This window comes from Eriocheir sinensis, chromosome 27 (genome assembly GCF_024679095.1).
Source record: "Eriocheir sinensis breed Jianghai 21 chromosome 27, ASM2467909v1, whole genome shotgun sequence".
Taxonomy (NCBI): Eukaryota; Metazoa; Arthropoda; class Malacostraca; order Decapoda; family Varunidae; genus Eriocheir; species Eriocheir sinensis.
Genome location: NC_066535.1, coordinates 6,625,885 through 6,645,975, shown reverse-complemented (window position 1 = coordinate 6,645,975; position 20,091 = coordinate 6,625,885). Strand labels below are relative to the sequence as shown.

The following is a 20,091-nucleotide window of genomic DNA, read 5'->3' as shown; positions in this document are numbered from 1 at the left end:
AGATGAGCACCGAGGCTACGCGCAGCTATAGCGTGTGCCCAAAAAAATTTTACCTTAAGGAAGCAGCACCTACATCAAGTAGCAGCGGCCTCCACAACGCACGTGTTTACATCAGCCCTCCCAGATGTGCGATAAACTCTTTGAGAATACGATAATTAGACCAGCTATAGGAACGTAGAGTTGTTTCAAACTCAGAAAAGAAAATATAAAATCAATAACTTCAGTAATTATAACTGTATATCTTGAATGGAATTATTCCCCACCTTCAGTGGTCCAGTGCAACACGACTGACTCCTTTAAAAACAAGCACGACCGACACTTCAACTTAAAATTTACTAAAGTAGAAATGCAAAGTTTTGGAGTCATCTGATTTATGTAAAATCACTTACTTTTAAGGAAAGTCTGGACCATAGGGTCTGTGTAGTCTGCATTAATATGTAAATTTATGTATATTGGCAAATAGAATGAGGTGAGTACGACAATTTGGCAACGCACGTGTTTACATCTTGCCTTATGATCTTGGTCTTGGCTAAGCGATTTGTCGTCTACTGCTGCTGGAGTGATACACTGCCTTCTAAAATCACCGGCAAGGAAGGATAAACACACGTTTCACTCTTTCCGCATCACCATCAAAGCCTCTTTGGCCAAGCTTCACATTCAAGGCCAACACTAGAAGATCAACTGAGCAGTGACTCGTTCAGCCCTGCCATCTCCTGCCAAATCCTCAAGCACACAACAACCTCACCCAAGTCTAGCAAGCACGGCAGGATCCCCACTCCCAATCCTAGAGGCATACCATCATATAGTAGCAAACTGAACCTTTGGGGCTCAGGAGGGTGTGGTTCCATGGCCTGCCCACCTCCACCCCTGTGACAACCTAAGGTATGCTAAGTGTCTTTTTATCCCAATGAGTGTTGTTGTTTTTTAACCCCAATGAACATGAAACATCTATTTACTCCAATGATCCCTGATTACAAACTGTACCCAAATGTTCAGTGAGGTGAAAAGACAAAGAGTATATGGGGTACAAATATTCACAACACACAAGAGCTAGATAGTTTAAGCAAAAACTATTCATGATTTTAAAACTAAACTAGGTAAACTGAAATTTAGAGATTGGATCCCACATGTGTAGCTTGCTTCCTAAATATCTCGGCCAAATAGATACATACATGATAGATACACAAAACGTTCTTTGCAGCAGTGCTGCAGGACCACCATGATATGATGCTTCCTAATTATTCTATTATCCATGGTCAAACATCCAATGATTTCATTTGAAGATAAAATGAAGTGGAGATGAAATTAGAATCTTCTTAGTGATAAGAAGTAATTTAAATAATCAAGGACACCAACATGACTGATGCTACAAAAGAGCCTGAAAAGTTCAAATATCAAGGTAAGTATGCAGAGAAGAACCGACAGGTCTTATAAAGAAGGACAAAAAAATCATTGTAATAGGGAAGAAGGCAATCTTTTGAAAAATTATATTTATAATTTCTTTCAATATAAAAGCTTCATGATTTTCAAAACATGTTTTCATTGTATATATTCTAATATTTATCAACTGACTACTGCACATTTGTCCCCAGCTGCAGCATTCCTGACAGGGGTTGCTGGAGTCTCAATGCTGGGTGGATTTGGCATGACACTTGGTATGGCCAAAAAGAAGGATCCCAACATGTTCAACAAGGGCATCATGGGAGCCCGGGAGCTGCATGAGGCAGGAGGTGCCCTTGCCCTCAGAGCTCTGGGCTGGGGTTCGCTGTATGCTGTTGCAGGCTTTTCAGTGTTTTGTTTCTCAATCTGGAAACTCTCTGGTGCTAAAGATGTAAGTGATCATCCTGAAAGTTGTTTAGCTGTGTAGTATGTAGTATCCTGACACATTTAATATATCATCATCATCACTCATCATTTCATCGACGCCTGCTCCTAGTAGCTCCCACCAGGGGATGGCCACGGCAGAAGAGCTTCCAACTTTATCTAAGTATATCATTTGCAATTCATATCTTCACCTGCCATGTGATATGTTTACACCTGATTAATTCATATTAAAAAGTAAATGTTCATAATCATAAAAAAAAAAAAATAGTAACTGGCTCTAGTTGTAAGGAGGAATTACATAAGTAATAAGTGAGCAAGCTTTGGTTGCAGTATGGGTAATGTACCAGAAAGTTAAAAGGAAGTTCCATTGATGAAATATTGTCACCCTTGCCAGCAGTTTAGTCTCATGAACGTTCTGGTAATTTTTGGAGAGTATTAGAATCTACTGAGTAACTGTGTAATATAATAATTATGAAAGTTACCTCAGTAAAAGGTAAGTGCCAGAGGACTGGTAAAAAAATACCAATTAATAGAGGCCATCAAAAGGATCTGGGTTACAGGCTAATCTCTTATCAGCATTATCTTTAAGCTTTATATATACGTAATTCATTAAGAAATTGGTCATGGAAAATGAAAGTAGAGTAGACTAGGGTTTTGGCAGGAATATGTCATCAAAATATTTGGAGAACAACAAAAAAGGGGCTTTTCTTTTACTGAACCTGCTTCTGGTTGGGTTAGCTAATGCCACTGGTAATAATAATTTAACGTGTTAATTTCTTTCATTTATACTTGATTTACTAAAGTAAGTAAAGTAATACTACTGAAAGAAATTCATCATTCTGAATGAATATTGGTAAAATAACAATGAATTTTCAGTTTATAATTTCCTATTTCAGCTGAAAGATTTCCGAATGAAGGCCGGAAGTGTTCTTCCCAGGATTCCAAAGAATGATCCTCCTCAGTCCAGGACAGAGTTTAGTGGTCTGACAGACCTCTTGCAGTACATTATTACAGAAGATGAGAGGAAGAAACAAGGACTAAAGGAAACACCTGAGGCAGCAGACAAACAGCAATGATATCTAATCCATCAAGGAATTGTACATAAGAGTGTTGTGTGTTAATGTTCATAATGACAGTGTGCATGATACAGGATGCACAGTATTAATGGATTGTTTATTATAAAGGATATGCACAAAGATGGCCCGGGGCTCCCCCTCCCCCCCCAAAAAAATACTAGGATAACTAAATATTTGAGATACCCATGAATTTAGAAAACATAAAATATATTTAAGATACCCTATACCTCTATAGGTTCCTTGGGCTTTGCTATGCGGAGGTGGACGGGATGCACAGGCAAGAATTTTTTTTTTTTTTTTTTTTTGTTTTTTCGGTGTCTGAAGTAATTTTTCACTTCTGCAGGGCCAGGGTACAACGGGCACGTGCCCAGGGCCCCGCGCTCTTATGGGCCCCGCACTCATCTAACAATCGGACGACTCTCTCCCCCCGTCCACACACACACACACACACACACATTTGCTAAAATGTCCACTTTCTGAGAGTCAAACGAAAACCTTTCTGTTGCATTTCTGGAGAACTCAGGATTTTCTTTATTTATTTTAAGTATTTAAGATACGGAATCGTATATTGAATTTATAGAGCAAGATTTAAAGGCCTAGGAAAAAATCTTTGTGACCTCATTCCTCACATGCAACTTGACGACACCGCTGGGCTCCTCATCACCATACGTGATCCCCGCTTTCTCGTTGGACTGGTTGTAGTGGAGTGTATATTGGTGCATACTCTCGAGCCGAGCCGAACTCTTCCGAGAAAAGATGGCGACCTCTGGTGTCAGCCTATGCCATGATTCGTGGCATCGAGACCATTTTTGCCACGTTCAGAGCAGATACGGAGAATTATTTTCACGACGTGTTTATGAAAGGGGAAGAGTTTTTGGTCGAGGTGGGGTCATCGCATGACACCATCTCTGTGCCACGACTCTGTGGACGACAGACCCAGCGATCAAATGTTCCTGGCGAGAATGCTGAGGAGTACCTACTACCGCCGGGCGGTGTACATTCCGTTCGTGGACCACGTCTTGGCTGAGTTGAAGAGTCGGTTCGTCGACGACACAGTGCCTGTCGCACTTCAGCTCAAGCAACTTCTCAAAGGCCCGGAGCGGATTTTTCGGCTGTGCTTCAGCTGCGAAGCTCTCTGAGCTTCGACATGAATCCCTGACACTCGTGAAGGCGGAAGCGGGCGCTGGGCATTATCTGTTCGGTCTTCCAAACTATCAAAGAAACCAGGCACACGCCAGCACCAGCATGTTCCCAATCTCGCCATTCTCTTGAAAATTCTGTTGGCGCTTCCAGTCTCAACGCTGAACCGAGAGGTCTTTCTTAGCATTGAAAGGCTGAAAACGTATCTGAGGAGTACCGTCGGCCAAGAGCGCCTGAACGGACTTGCCCTCCTCTGTGTCCACTATGATATCCCCATTTCAGTCGAGAGAGTGATAAGCAAATTAAATGACACTACTCTTTGCTTAGTGAGGCACTTGTTAAATACTTGGGAACTTGTAAATATATTTCTTTAGATCAGCCAATCTTTGCAAATGTGTTACCTCAATCCCATGTAAAAGAATCCCTATAAGAACTCCATTTTATCTTCATCTGTGTCTAATTTTATGTATTAACTTTTTTGTAGAGGTTAAGTTTGTAATTTAGCTATATATGATCTGTATTATGATCACCCTTGCTGCTTACATATCGAAATAAACGTTTAGTTTTCTTCGAATGCTCGTATGGTGGTAATTTCTACCTGTTCAGATCTGCCTTTTCACTGGTCGGATGTACAATTTGAAGTGTTTCTTATTGCTTACGCTTAAATATTTATTTATCTTCATATATATATATATATATATATATATATATATATATATATATATATATATATATATATATATATATATATATATATATTTGTCACTTATATATACGTATACGTTGATTGCTCGGGAGCTGTGGATTTTAAGCGAAGAACCGCCATCACTATCCATTGGTCTTCACTGTTTTGAGGCTGTCGCTAACTTATGAAATTTTACCATCTAGAAAATCAATTTGGGGGGCCCCCCCCAAATTGATTTTCTAGATCCGCCCCTGGCTAAACGCAACGCACATCCGCTCAGCACCACGACCACGTACTCACGCACCACTATACTTAATTCATCATCTCCCCTTCCCTCCACTTCACAACTAATAGGGCCTTGCAGCCAAGTCACCTCAATAGCATAAAAAATATATAAATATGAATGAAAACTAGGCTTTTTTTTTTTTTTTTTATCAAACTAACATAGCTACTATATAGTGGAGGAATAATACAATATTCTTCCTCCTACATCATTCTATCAGTTCTCTTTTTCCTTTCTTACTAACTCATTCATATGTTTCCCAGTTCCATCTCTTCCCAAATTTAGTTAGACCCAGTATAAAAAAATGAATTAATATAAATAAGTTGCTTTACTGTAAGGTAGTCCCAATAACAGTAATAAAAAGACCCCAAGCCCCCAAACCCCCCAAACGGCTGGTAGAGATATACCCAATTCTTTCAAGGAGGAGACCCAACAACGGGGGCTGAGGGGGTCGGAAAGAGCCAACCTTTCCACCCACATGGCACGGGATAGGTCTCGAACCCAAGGCAAGTATAGGGAGAGCCGGTATGATTCGGACACTTTTTAGAAAAATATTTTTAGAAAAAAGTTTAAGTATTAGTGTAATTTTGTTGATCTCAAAATGTTCCTCCATCCTTTGGCTCTTTAGGCTGCTAATATGACACTCGTAGCTATTTCCAGTTTTCAGATGTAGGTGGTGAAAGACAAGTTTCTAAATCGTCCGAACCATCCCCACCCGTGGTGATGGTTCGGCCTGGGAGGTGGGATGGTACGGACACTCATGATACTCGTCATAATATTAATATAACTTAAGTTTGATTAGCTAATAAACAAGATTATATCTTCTACAAAACATTTATATAAGGACAAAGTATCCTCTCAATATTTAGAGGGGAAATAAATAAAAGGAGAACTACAAGAAACATCTCAAAATTTTTGGTATTATGGCTTCCTTCTCTTCTCACAAGCATAATATCTGAATATAAATCAACCAAATTAACCTTTATATAACCGTTGCAACACCTATAATGTTTAAATTCATATAAGTTTTATAAAAATCATGAAAAAATCAACCGTCCGAATCATCACGACTATAAAAAAGCAAATGTGTGGTCACACTCCTTTTCCAGCACGAGAGCTGGGTGATTATGTTATACGGCAATACCTTCGCCGTGCATCGCTGCGTCACCGAAATAATTTACATCTCGCTAATTGGCACGTTTTTGAAGCGAGAGCTTATGATACACCCTGAAAATATTACATACGAGATGCAGAAAAACATAAAATAGGAATTGCATCGAAAATAACAGCTCTGAGGGCGTGGTTGTCCCTTTGTGGGCCAAGGCAACAAAGTTTTGCACATTCACACAAAATCTCGCGGCACTCAGTCCCATACACTTTACAATAAGTGCGATGGCCGGACTATCCCACTGTCCGAATCATACCGCTCTCATATATATATATATATATATATATATATATATATATATATATATATATATATATATATATATATATATGTATACTTGCCTTGCTCGAACCCACGCCCAAGCAACCCGCCGAAGCGCAAGGCCGAGACTCTACCACGGGAGCCCCCCTGATTTCATATTAATCAGATGGCTCCAAAACGTTGCATTTCTACTCTAGTTGATATTAAGTTGAAGGAAGTGACGGTCGAGCTTTTTTTTGAAGGAGTCAATCGTGTTACACTGGACCACTGATGGTGGAAGCTTATTCCATTCTCGCACTACAACGTTGGTGAAGAAAAATTTGGTGCAGTCTGAATTTATTTGTCTACATCTGAATTTTATGCCATTGTGAAAGTGAAAGAGTTCCTGGAGAGCATGTGGCGTTCAAGATGTAGGCAATGATATCTTGCCCCGAGTAGGACACCGACTTTACGTATGTTGTTTTCTTTCACAGAAACTGCCGATACAAAGGCTTGGCTGAAGAGAAATCTCAAGTCACCTGTGACATCAAGATCAAGATCAAGATCCCGACGTAAACATAGGACACGTCGCACTGCCCGGGGCGAGCAGCACTCATCGACGGAGTACCTGTAGGAGGCCGCTCAAGCCAGGGAGTGGATCACAGTGCACGGTGGGTGAGCCAGGCAGTGTGTGGGGATGGACTCACTCCGAGCTGTGTTGGCCGTGAGTTGGGGCCGAGTGCCAGGTGGTGCCATTAAGCAAGGTGTCACGGCAGTCGATCGGGAAGTAGCTATACCCGTAGTGGTTGATTCCAGAGACACAAACTATTGGGTTCTGAATAAATATATGGTACTTTTTCACGTGTAGATAGTTGCTATTATAATAAAGCAAACTTTTGGACGAGTGAATATTGGGTTTGTATACAGAATGACTCCCACTAAAGAGTAACCCAATCCCTCTGAGTGTGTAGACTTGGTTGGGTAAAGATTCATTTTAGGTCCGTGCTAGTATCTCATAATCTACTTTATGAAACATCACTATCTCTTCATATATCTTTTCTACAAACCTTCAACAGTCATGGAATCGCTTTGAAAATCCAATTCAAGGACTTTTTTTTTACTCTTGAAAATAGAGGATAATGTTTACGAAAGCGCATCGCCTTCTCTGGCGGCCGTGGCGATGCTGCAGCCACCGCAGCCGTAAAATAGCTTGCAGGGTTTAGAGTCAGGGAGCATATTCAAACTGCTCCAACCGAACTTTACGACCTACTAACAGGGAGGCTGCGCCTCCCTCGACCCCCCATTCTAACCAGGGGGGGCTATGCCCCCCCCCTGGATCCCCCCCACATGTATAGGTGACTTATTTCAGCGAGAAGGTATTTCTCGCAACACCGCCGTCGCCAGAGGAGGCTGACATCAAGCTGTTATCCTCTATTTTCAAGAGTAAAAAAAAAGGGTTAAGATTCGTTTTAGGTCCGTGCCAGTATCTCATTACCTACCTTATGAAACATCACTATCTCTTCATATATCTTTTCTACAAACCTTCACCAGTCATGGAAATGCTTTGAAAATCCAATTCAAGGACTTTTTTTACTCTTGAAGATATGGGATAATGTTTTCAAACGTCACCTCCTCTGCTGGCTGGCCAGCAGCGGGTGTTGAAAATACCTCTCGCTGAAATAAGTCACATATACATGAGGGGGTCCAGGGGGCTGTGCCCTCTGCGACCTATTTTCTTACTGCGGTGGCTGCAGCGTCATGCACCAGCAGAGGAGGCAACGCGCTTTCGTAAACATTATCCCCTATTTTCAAGAGTAAAAAAAAATTCCTTGAATTGGATTTTCAAAGCATTTCCATGACTGTTGAAGGTTTGTAGAAAAGATATATGAAGAGATAGTGATGTTTCATAAAGTAGATTATGAGATACTGGCACAGACCTAATCTTTACCAAAAAAAGTCCTTGAATTAGATTTTCAAAGCGTTTCCATGACTGTTGAAGGTTTGTAGAAAAGATATATGAAGAGATACTGATGTTTCATAAGGTAGGTAATGAGATACTGGCACAGACCTAAAACGAATCTTAACCCTTTGTTAAAGCCCAGACATGCAGAACATGAGATTTTTTTCAAATCCACCTTAATATATGATGCTTTAGAAAATGATCTGGTAAAAAATGTAGCAGGAGTAGGCATATTAGTATCAAGACACAAATTATGTTTTCATGGGCAAAATATGACTACTTTTTTAGTGGAGATAATTTTTTTGGACAATTTACGGTTTCACCCAAACAACGATTTTCTTAACGTGGTTCATGTTTTTCTGGTGATAGATGTAGTGGATTGCACGATCTTGTACCTCATTTCCGTCGCAAATGTCTACTTTTTGAGTTTTGCCTCTTTTCAAGTTATGCCCATCCCCTTCCCTAAACGATCTCCTGGGACCTGTGGGAACACGGGGTTTTTGGGTGGGGGAGCATGAAATCGACTAATATGCATTTCAAATGAGGTCGAGAAATCAACAGAATCGCATTAGAACATCAGTGAAAAGGCATAACCCTACATTCGTTTTGGTTGGAGCGGGGGAAGCGGCCATTGTGATGTAAGCAGTGTTGTCAACGACCCGGTATGGGTGAGCAGTGTTGCCAACGATGCGCTGCAGAAGCGAGCATAAGAAAGTGAGCAGTGTTGCTAACGATCCCCTACATTTAGCAAAAATATCTGCGGCCACGGGGAGGTGAGCAGCATTGCCATTTCTTTTTTTACAGCAGAGGAAACAACTCAAAGGCAAAAAAAGGGAAACTCATTAAAAAAAAAACGCTAATCACTGCTCCCATAAAAAAGGATCAGAACACTGGCCGGCGGCTGCAATATATATTCCGTCCAGTAAAGGTAAGGGATTATATATGGTTTAAAGGGGGTGGGGTTCCAGGGCCTTGGTTAGGAGGGGGTCGAGGGGGGCGACCTCAATTAGTTAGGTCATATAGCTCGGTTGGAATGTTTTTTTTTTTTTTTTTTTTACAGCTAAGGAGACAGTTCAAGGGCATAAAAAAAAAATAAAATAAAAAAAATAGCCCGCTACTCACTGCTTCTGAATAGAGATCAAAGGAGTGTTCAAAAAGAGGGGTCAATTTAGGGAGGAGAGGTGTCCTGATACCTTCCTCTTGAAGAGTTCAAGTCATAGGCAGGAGGAAATACAGAAGAAGGAAGATTGTTCCAGAGCTTACCAGCGTGAGGGATGAAAGAGTGAAGATGCTGGTTAACTCGTGCGTAAGGGATTTGGACAGTAAAGGGATGAGCATGAGTAGAAAGTCGTGCGCAGCATGGCTGCGGGAGGGGGGGAGGCATGCAGTTAGCAAGTTCAGAAGAGCAGTCAGCATGAAAATATCGATAGAAGATGGAAAGAGAGACAACACGGCGGAATTTAAGAGGTAGAAGACTATCAGTAAGCGGAGGAGAGCTGATGAGACGAACAGCCTTAGACTCCACTCAGTCCAATAGAGCTATGTGAGTGGAGCCCCCCCAAACGTGAGATGCATACTCCTTACGAGGGCGGACATGGCCCCCGTATATGACTAGTAACTGTGCGGGGGAGAAGAACTGGCGGAGACGATACAGAACGCCCAACCTTGAGGAAGCTGATTTAGTGAGAGACGAGATGTGAAGTTTCCAGTTAAAATTTTGAGTTAAGGATAGACCGAGGATGTTTAGTGTTGAAGATGGTGACAGCTGAGTGTTGTTGAAGAATAGGGTTGAGGGGGGCTTTGTTAGTTAGGTCATAAAGTTCGGTTGGAATAATTTAAATATGCTCCCACACCAGCACCCCTTGAATTCTCATGGGTCCCCCAAGATTGTTATTATATGGGGGGAGGGGGGGTCCAGGGGGGGAAAAGGCCCCCTTGGTTAAGAGAGGGGTCGAGGGGGGCAAAATGACTTTGCATAATAAAAAATAATAAAACCACATATAATTAAAACCACAATACCTGATGAAACTAAAAAAGATTCACAAAAAACACTGGTTTTTATTGATTGTTTTTTTGGTTTAAACCAGGGGTGTCAAACTCATGGCCCGCGGGATAGTCATAAATGGCCCGCGGTATCACGGTAGCTTCAATCTTGTCATTGTATTTTCTACCCTTGTTGACCCCCATGACGGCATTTCAGAGCATGAATTGGCCCTCCAAGGGTTTTGAGTTTGACACCCCTGGTTTAAACCACCAATCCTGCTGTACATAATTAAAATCTTACATATAGTTAAAACCACAATACTGATGAAACTAACAAAGATACACACAAAAGAAAAAAAATGGTTTTATTAGTTGGTTTAAATCACTGTTTTTTTTTTTTTTGGTTTAAACCATTTGTGGCTTAGTGCAATACAGTATGTTATATGCATTTGCTCAGTAAGTTTCAGAAAACAATAAGTTTGAATAAGTATTGTACTACATTTGAATTTACACAGAATTTAGCTACCAGTATTTTTCTGTATGCATTGTTGGACAGGATTTGTTGAAACTATTTATCTGCTGTTTATTGAAGTGGCAAACATATATATATATATATATATATATATATATATATATATATATATATATATATATATATATATATATATATATATATATATATATATATATATATATATATATATATATATATATATATATATATATATATATATATATATATATATATATATATATATATATATATATATATATATATATATATATATATAGGGATATATCTATATATATATATATATATATATATATATATATATATATATATATATATATATATATATATATATCTATATATATATATATATATATATCTCTATATCTCTATATATATATCTATCTATCTATATATATATCTATCTCTATCTATATATATATATATATATCTCTCTCTCTCTCTCTCTCTCTCTCTCTCTCTCTCTCTCTCTCTCTCTCTCTCTCTCTTACAACTTTTTTATAGAATGAAACTGGAAAATTAGAAGAGGTCATTAATGTTTAACTACTCTTTAAAATAGAAAATAAAAAGTATGTAAGAGAATCTTCATTTTGGCTCTTTTACAGATTGCATGAAGATCAAATGAATATTTTGCTAAATCCATCTCTAAATCTATCTATAATTCCTTTTCAAACTCATATATGTATATACGGATAGAATTATTGGAATAAATGTACTGAAAAAAAAAATTGGTTTAAACTAAAAAAAAACATGGTTTAAACCAAAAAAAACTGGTTTAAACCAAAAAAAAACTGGTTTAAACCAAAAAAAAACATGTTTTTTATTAAAAAAAAAAAACATTGGTTTTTGCCAACCCTGGTGTGGGCCATTGGAATACCCAGCGCAGGACGGAGTGGGGGGGCGGCGGTGGGAGTGAAGCAGTAGTTGTAAAGAAATATCGCGTTTGGTGTTCCAAAACTGCGATCCATTCGAGCAGTAAGTTAGTGTTTGCCAGTCAGTTTAAAGATGGCCATGATGTGTGCTGGTTGTACGGACAACTACTGGGAGTTTATTAATCAATTTTATCTGGACGACAAAGAAGTCATGGTGTCCTTCCTTTAGAAGTACGGTGCCCAGACTGTAAACTTCCCTGTATTTATAGGGAGGAGGCAGCAGCAGTAGTAGCACTACCAAAACCATCAACATCTGGCCAGTAAGGTAATGCCATTGTTGTGGTTTTCATTTCCTGAACTTGGCGAAAGCAACGATTTTCTCATGTTCCTTATCTTTTTCTGGTGATACATGTAGTGACTTGAATGATTTTGTACCTCGTTTCCATCGCAAATGTCTACTTTTCGAGTTATGCCTTTTTTCAAGTTATGCCTATCCCATCTAGGAAAGTTAGAAATCTTCGGCCAGGTTATTTCAATAACGATTTTCCTAGAATAACTCTCCCTTGTGCCATGTAGCACTTCGTTGGCAATACTGCTCACCTTCCAGTGGCCGCAGCTATTTTTGTTAAATGTAGCAAATTGTTGGCAACACTGCTTACATCCAAATGGCCGCTTCCCCCGCTCCACCCAAAACAAATGCAGGCTATGCCTTTTCACTGGTGTTCTACTGCAATTCCGTTGATTTCTCGACCTCATTTGAAATGCATATTAGTCGATTTCATGCTCCCCCACCCAAAACTCCCGTGCTCCCACAGGTCCCCCACGATCACAAAGTAGACACTTGCGATGTAAATGAGGTACAAAATCATGCAATTCACTAAATTTATCACCAGAAAAACATGAACCATGTGACAAAATCGTTGGTTGGGTCAAACTATAAATTGACCGTTTTTTTTTTTTTTCTGGGCAAACCAGTAAAAAACAAACTTTTAGGGGTCTACATATATCAGGAGTACTATGGATCCCCGTAGCACACTCCACCCCGCTGTGCCGTTCACACCCGTTTTCTATGCAAGTGAGCGAGCGAGTGAGGTTTCTCTCTCAATAGTCACAAATTATTTTTAAACTACATTAGTAAAAAGTGGCAGATAAATACCGCCACCTGTTTTAGGGTGGTTAGCGATGGTAGTGAAAAGGCATATACATACATTTGTTTTGGTGGTGGCGGCGGCGGAAGCGGCCACTGGGAAGTGAGCAGTGTTGCCAATGATCCACCGTTTAGTTAGCGATTAGCCCACGCATGTGAGACCAGGTCCACCACGCGTGGTTATTATTTTTTTTAGAAGATGCACCTTTACGTAATACTATACCCGGCCCTCAGCACGATAGCCGTTGGGCTGCGTGTTGTAAAAAAATAAATAACCACGCGTGGTGGACCTGGTTTCATATGCGTGGGTTAATCACTAACCAAACATACCTTTGCTAACCAAGTGTACCATCGCTAACCGGATCGTTGGCAACACTGCTCACCTCCCAACGGCCGCTGCTGCCACCAAAAAAATGTATGTATATGCCTTTTCACTCGACCCCCCCACCCTTTGAACATATATTCTAGACCATTCCCGATGCCCAGTAGATTAATTTGCCTACACTGAGGTATAAACAATATAGGATACAGGTAACTCGATTTATGTGAGTATTGTGTCCTTGAAAAGGTCGCGTAAATCAAAAACAATAAATCAAACAAGAGGTAGGTTTCTATCGAAAAATAAATATTCACTTCATTCAGTGGAGAGAGAGAGAGAGAGAGAGAGAGAGAGAGAGAGAGAGAGAGAGAGAGAGAGAGAGAGAGAGAGTATCCATATCACTGAGATATCCACTCAGGCACCCAGTCTCAGCCTCACTCGTGTGAGGAAGAAATGAGGGACACCATGAGCGACTTGCTAGTATTGGTACCTGTACCGAGCAGTCTGGTACCGGTACTGTACCGTATAGTTGGTACCGGTATCTGCCCACCCCTTTTGTTGAGTAGCGTGGCATCGTGGGTACTATATTGTTGTTCAAGTGGCGTGCGGGAAGAACTGAGCTCAGCTGTGTGGCCGCGGCGCCGTGTAAGTCCAGTTGCGTGAGACATCTGGTGGCCACTCCATAAAATATCGCGTATAAGTGAAAAAACGTGTAAATTAAACATTTATTTGAGGGACACCATGAGCGACTTGCTAGTATTGGTACCTGTACCGAGCAGTCTGGTACCGGTACTGTACCGTATAGTTGGTACCGGTATCTGCCCACCCCTTTTGTTGAGTAGCGTGGCATCGTGGGTACTATATTGTTGTTCAAGTGGCGTGCGGGAAGAACTGAGCTCAGCTGTGTGGCCGCGGCGCCGTGTAAGTCCAGTTGCGTGAGACATCTGGTGGCCACTCCATAAAATATCGCGTATAAGTGAAAAAACGTGTAAATTAAACATTTATTTGGATTTTGGACCCCGCGTTATTTAAAAAAAAAAAAAAAAAAAACGCGTAAACCAAACTCGCGTAAATCGAAAGTTACCTGTATATATCCCTTGTGCTTCACAGACCACGCCTACTCCTTCTACATATTAACCAATGCTTTTGTATACATACCTACATCTTTTTATAGTGTGTGTTGTGCATTGTTATATACTTCTGATTCCTTATATCTCTGCAGATGGCAGTTTGTAGCTGTGCAAGGGAGTGTGTGGGCAACAGGCCACCAGTGGTAGTGTTCACGGCAAGCATTGCAGTGTTTGCCTTGGCCCTCGTTGGTGTCTCTCTCTACCTCCAGAGTCACAAAACTCACATCTTGAACCCAGACATTAAGGTGAAGGGATGAATTTAAAAATGGTTGAAATGGTTATGGATATGACTTTCTTGTATTTTAAAATTAAGCGTTTATAACCATATCTGTAATTTTCTTGAGAAGTTTTTCATATCAGAGCCCATCATACTGTTAGTAATTGAATAGAACTTGATTCTGGTGAATGGTAAGAATGTAGATTAGTATTGATACATGAAGATTGGGTATACCACAATGATAACATACAAACTAAAAAATGACCATTCTCAAGCAGTTTATCTTTCTCATTTGATTTATATAATGTCTTATTTCTCCCCATGTATGAGAAATATAAACTCAGGTAACAAGAAGTACTGAAGGATATTTTTTTAAACACAGGACTGGAACAGTTTCTTTACAACCCTGTCTGGCATGGAGCTCTGTTTTCCCAAGGACTCTCCATCCAAATCCTCTCACTTAATGAAGCGAGAGGTACCTCAAGACTTTGCCACCACGACCATCCTGCCCGAAGCCAACACAACTGAGGAGGAGAACGTCACACTAAGCGTCCTGGCTGATGTGCAGGTGGAAAGGGCTGGCCAGACCCTCTTTGGGGTGTATCTACACTCCTCTCTTCCTGCCAAGCACTTAGGTTTTAAGAGTAAGTAGCAGAGAGAGAGAGAGAGAGAGAGAGAGAGAGAGAGAGAGCAGGGAATTTTATTAAAAAGAGGATGTTTGTAACCTTTGTAATTTCAGCATATTTTTCCTTATTTTCAGGAGACCCAAGTGCACTTGATATTACCATATCCCTAGTGCCCAAGAGTGCCAAGAATTGGACAGCTTGTATTATGATGTCAGGCCCATCCAGACTTCTTCCAGACTCTCCCATCAGGCCTGTTAACTGCACTATACCCAAGGTTAGGCATCATTGTATAAATTTTGTCTTTCAGTTTTGCTGAGATTTCTGTCTTCATCATCTTCAGTTCTTTACAGGACAAAGGCCTATACCAACATACTCTGCATCTCAGTTTGATGTTAGTGTATTGCTTTCTGTCCTGGCAAGTGTTTTAATTTTATCCTTCCACCTGGTCTTTCATCTGCCAGACTTCTGCATTTTCTGGTTTTCAGATATATACATAGTAAATCATTAATAGCTGTTCACCATATGAACCTTAGTAAAACTGTAAACATTACCAGAACTTCTGTAGAGTATTTGTAATATGTTAGACAATGCACCAATACCCTGGAGTACAGTACCTATAGATATATCCACAAAGAGTCAGGGAGAGGCCAAGGGATTCACTTCACAGGTGGTAACTTGTTGAGAGTTGAGCCAAGAGTGCGAGATGGCCAGCACTTTATTGTGTATTTATACCTTCATGAAGCCACTGAACTGCATGTTGCCAAAACAGGGGAAGTGTTACAAAGTAGGTGAGGGAATGCTGATGAAGTTGTTTTGGCTGTCCACTAGTCACTGTTCACAAGACAGATTCTGAGAACCATTTACCCAGTCTATTTTACATCCATTCAAAACTCAGTTGTATAGGTACTAACAAGATGTTCCCCCTGCCAGAGCCCTTCTCCACCCCTAGAAGTGGAGTTGGGAAAGCCTTGGTTGGTGCAGGAGCCCTCTGAGTGGTGCAGTGCTGGGGTGGATGGCAACCTTCTAGTAGCCCCGCAGCACGAGCTCAGTGTTTATCTCTCTGAGGTTAGTCTTTGGCAGGAACTCTTGACCATCTAAAGACTTTGAGAGATTGTTTGCTTCTAGAGATATGTTTGCATTTCAGAGAAGTAATATAGCAGGTGTCTGATAATTCACTATTAGGAAACATCTCAGGAGATACTGATGTAAGATGTATTTCAGGGGGATGTGACATTAATCCAGATTCACATCCTGTACACCACCTGCCTGCTCTGTGTCATGATGTTGTTCCTTCTCTTCTACCTGGGCTGTGGCAAGCGGTGGACCTTCAAGAACAAGACGGTGGTACTGTCACCAGATAAGGTGTGTATTGTAATAAACTGGAGGGTAATTTCTATTAGTAGAGTCATTAAAATTTGAGTACTGTTGTTACAAGTTTATTGTTTTTGCTTATGGGAAAATGGGATTGCCTTTTGAAAACTGAACACCAGAAAGAAACTTTAAGAAAATAATCACTTTCAGGTACCATTGCATCCCTAGTTACCAATGCACTGTGAAGATGGTGGCAGCATCAACCACTGCAGAAGAGACAACAGCAGCAGCACTGTGAATAAAATGGCAAGAGTCCCTGTGGACTTCCTGTTCCAGGTTGATATAGAATAGCAGTATAAAGTCTTGGTTATTTAATTTATTAATCAATCAAAACACTGTATCATGCATGCTTCTCTATCTATCTATCTCTTTTCCTCTGATGCCTTGTCCCCTCTGAGCATTCTACCTAAAACAGTAAATGTTGGTGTTTATATGAATATGAAAATACATACATATAGTGTTTTGTTTTATAGTTAGTACCAAAATTTTCATGGCAGTGCTTTGGTTGAAAATTTACTAGAATATACACCCCCCACACCCAACGCAACGCAACACACACACACACACACACACACACACACACACACACACACACACACACACACACACACACACACACACACACACACACACACACACACACACACACACACACACACACACACACACACACACACACACACACACACACACACACACACAAGCATGAGGCTCACAACCCTGGAGAGAAGAAGAGAAAGAGGAGACCCGATAGCGGTGTACAGGGTGGCGAGCGGGGTGGAGCATTTGGACAGAGAGGACCTGTGTGTGTGGAATGAGAGAGAAACGAGAGGACATGGAAAGAAGTTGAGGGCGACCACGTGTAGGCGAGATGTGAAAATGTTTAGCTTCCCAAACAAGCATTGAGCTCTGGAATAGACTGGAGGAGGAGGTGGTTTGTGCAAGAAACATTCATGATTTTAAGGAAAAGTTGGATAAGAGCGGATATGGAGACGGGACAGTGCGAACGTAGCTCTTTTCCCGTATGTCACAACTAGGTAAATACACACACACACACACACACACACACACACACACGCACTGGTCTGGGATTTTCCCCGGTTACTATCCCCCCTTGAGCAATGGGGTTGGGTGTGTAGGTTCTGGCAGTACTCAGAGATTGACTATAATGAGCTTGCTCAGGTCAGGAGGGTACTTGCTGGTGATGACGAGCCCAGCTTGTGATCAGGCTGTGGGTGAATCGCACACACACACACAAAGGCTGGATGAATGTAGATATGTTGACGGGACTTTAAGAGCTTAGCTCGGGCCCCGTAGACTACAAATAGGTAAATACACACACAAACACAAACACACACACACACACACACACACACACACACACACACACACACACACACACACACACACACACTGTTCACACAATTCTGTGGGTAATGGACTAACACTTGGCTTGTGATACCAGCAGGCTGAGGTTAGCACCTTGCTCAGGCCATGAAATTTTTCCTCTGACAGAAGCAGTTACTGTCTCCCCTTTAGCAAGGGGGATTGAATGTATGGTGTGTGAGATCCTAGCTGTATCCATAGATTTGTCAATGATAAGTTTTTAAGCTCTTTTGTGGAGGATGCTGGCTGGCAATTGCAAGTTTGGCACATGATCATACATGACACATGCACACACAATACATTTGTAATATGTCAACAGAGATAGCACTGTGCTGGTTGTTCATGCACTTAGCTCTGTTGACCCTCCTGTTCACAGTCTGTTCTGCTGTGGCTAAATCATAGCCAATCAGCTTACCTGAATTAATTTAATTTCCTAATTCATTGTAAGGCCATATTTATAAACTCAGGGCAATATTGAACCAAAAAGTGGGTAACATTTTTATAGTACATTGAAGTTTAACACTTTTTTTTATTGAACAACTCTGAAGGATTTAGAATGATTTGCTTTTCCTTGAAGTGCAATATTTGTTACTAAAATTTACTGAACACAAAGATTATTTATAGATTATCCTCAGACATGCAACATACACTAAGTCTTGACCTTCAAATAATGTGGACCTTATGGAATGGGAATTGTGTATATTAACCTTCAGTATGTTCAGTAATACAATGTGAGTTAGCACCTAGAGTAGAAAAAATACATAGCAGTACAGGAAGTCATAAAATGTGACTGCATCTCACGAAAGACATTTATATTTAAACACTTTAGAGTGTACAAAAATGACAGACTTTAGTGCAGCCTTTTTTAATACATCAATAATTCTTGAAAGAAACTTATGTAATGTTAGTTTGACCATTCCGTAATTTTTATCAGTGGCTTCGTTTTTATTCATTTTTACGGTTTCATTTTAATGCAACACTTACATTTCTCTTCATCCTTGACTCTCATTTATTCTTCTTTTTCTTAGGTTTGTATTCATCAATGAGTGCAAATTGCACTATTAACCTCATGCAGAGATCCAACATGTGGGTGTAGTTACCTCTTTTAACAATAGGAATGTTAAGCCAGACAGTGAAACATGTCCAAGTGCAGTCATTAACTGGTAACTCCCTTAATCTTTACTTCAGAGATTTAAGGAATGTTCTAGGGTAGATGTATCTTTGGCATGTATCATTCCAATGCAGGACATGAGTTTTCCCAAGCAGTTTCATTTATTTTTGTCTTGTGCCTTGTGTCTCCAACTTCAGTATAAATGTTCCATAAACTTATCACACCATCAGGTGCATGGCCTTCCCTTGGGTCTCTTTATGTCTGTTGTTTCCCAGTCTGTCCCTTGTTTTGTCCATCTGTTGTCCCCTCTCCCATATATGTTTCCTTACCATTAGCATTTCTTGATTTTAAATGTCTTTACTATGATATTTACTTTTGTCTGATCTCCTATCCACCAACATTTTTTCTTATCCATTAGTGTAATTCCTAGCTTTAGTCTATCCATTCCTCTTTAGGCACTCTTCAATTACCTTTTAGAGACTTGGTCAATGTCCGTGTCTCTGATCTCTGATCCATATCTCATAATGGGGAGAACATGTTGATTGGAAACCCTTCACTTTAAACAATGGTTAAGAGCCTATCAATATGTTAATATCTTATTGGTATTTTTATTTCCAGTTTGAGTGAGGGATTTGTTTGTATGAGTTGTTTTAAGTATGATGATCTAAGTAATTAAATATATATATATAAATATGTGTATATATAGATATACATATATATATATATATATATATATATATATATATATATATATATATATATATATATATATATATATATATATAGATATATATATATATATATATATATATATATATATATATATATATATATATATATATATATATTTCAGTTTGAGTGAGGATTTGTTTGTATGAGTTGTTTTAAGTATGATGATCTAAGTAATTAAATATATATATATATATATATATATATATATATATATATATATATATATATATATATATATATATATATATATATATATATATATATATATATATATATATATATATATATA

General features: G+C 39.7%; 2 protein-coding genes across 3 annotated transcripts; both read left to right on the top strand.

The window, feature by feature from the left end:
• Positions 1-1,290: 1,290 nt before the first annotated feature.
• On the top strand, positions 1,291-3,016 carry LOC127004302 (transmembrane protein 242-like). Its single transcript, XM_050871863.1, has 3 exons — positions 1,291-1,399; positions 1,593-1,831; positions 2,721-3,016. Exons 1-3 carry the CDS (start codon positions 1,357-1,359, stop codon positions 2,898-2,900), a joined length of 462 nt encoding a protein of 153 aa, XP_050727820.1. The 5' UTR covers positions 1,291-1,356; the 3' UTR covers positions 2,901-3,016.
• A 3,915-nt stretch (positions 3,017-6,931) lies between these two features.
• LOC127004039 (transmembrane protein 248-like) lies at positions 6,932-18,499 on the top strand. Of its 2 annotated transcripts, XM_050871268.1 has the most exons (8): positions 6,980-7,087; positions 12,033-12,088; positions 14,452-14,604; positions 14,959-15,220; positions 15,337-15,476; positions 16,133-16,267; positions 16,424-16,564; positions 16,724-18,499. In XM_050871268.1, the coding sequence occupies exons 3-8, from the start codon at positions 14,452-14,454 to the stop codon at positions 16,739-16,741; spliced, it is 849 nt and encodes a 282-aa protein (XP_050727225.1). In that variant the 5' UTR covers positions 6,980-7,087; positions 12,033-12,088; the 3' UTR covers positions 16,742-18,499. The 2 variants fall into 2 exon arrangements, with proteins under 2 accessions (XP_050727224.1, XP_050727225.1); XM_050871267.1 differs by lacking the exon at positions 12,033-12,088 and having other exon boundaries at positions 6,932-7,087.
• The last annotated feature ends 1,592 nt before the right edge of the window (positions 18,500-20,091 follow it).

Coding starts and splice junctions, on each gene's coding strand:
- LOC127004302 (XM_050871863.1), top strand. CDS start 1,357: ATGACTGATGCTACAAAAGAGCCTGAAAAGTTCAAATATCAAG. Junction 1,400..1,592: donor TGAAAAGTTCAAATATCAAG/GTAAGTATGCAG, acceptor ATTTGTCCCCAG/CTGCAGCATTCCTGACAGGG. Junction 1,832..2,720: donor AACTCTCTGGTGCTAAAGAT/GTAAGTGATCAT, acceptor TTCCTATTTCAG/CTGAAAGATTTCCGAATGAA.
- LOC127004039 (XM_050871267.1), top strand. CDS start 14,452: ATGGCAGTTTGTAGCTGTGCAAGGGAGTGTGTGGGCAACAGGCCACCA. Junction 15,221..15,336: donor CAAGCACTTAGGTTTTAAGA/GTAAGTAGCAGA, acceptor CCTTATTTTCAG/GAGACCCAAGTGCACTTGAT. Junction 16,268..16,423: donor TCAGTGTTTATCTCTCTGAG/GTTAGTCTTTGG, acceptor GATGTATTTCAG/GGGGATGTGACATTAATCCA.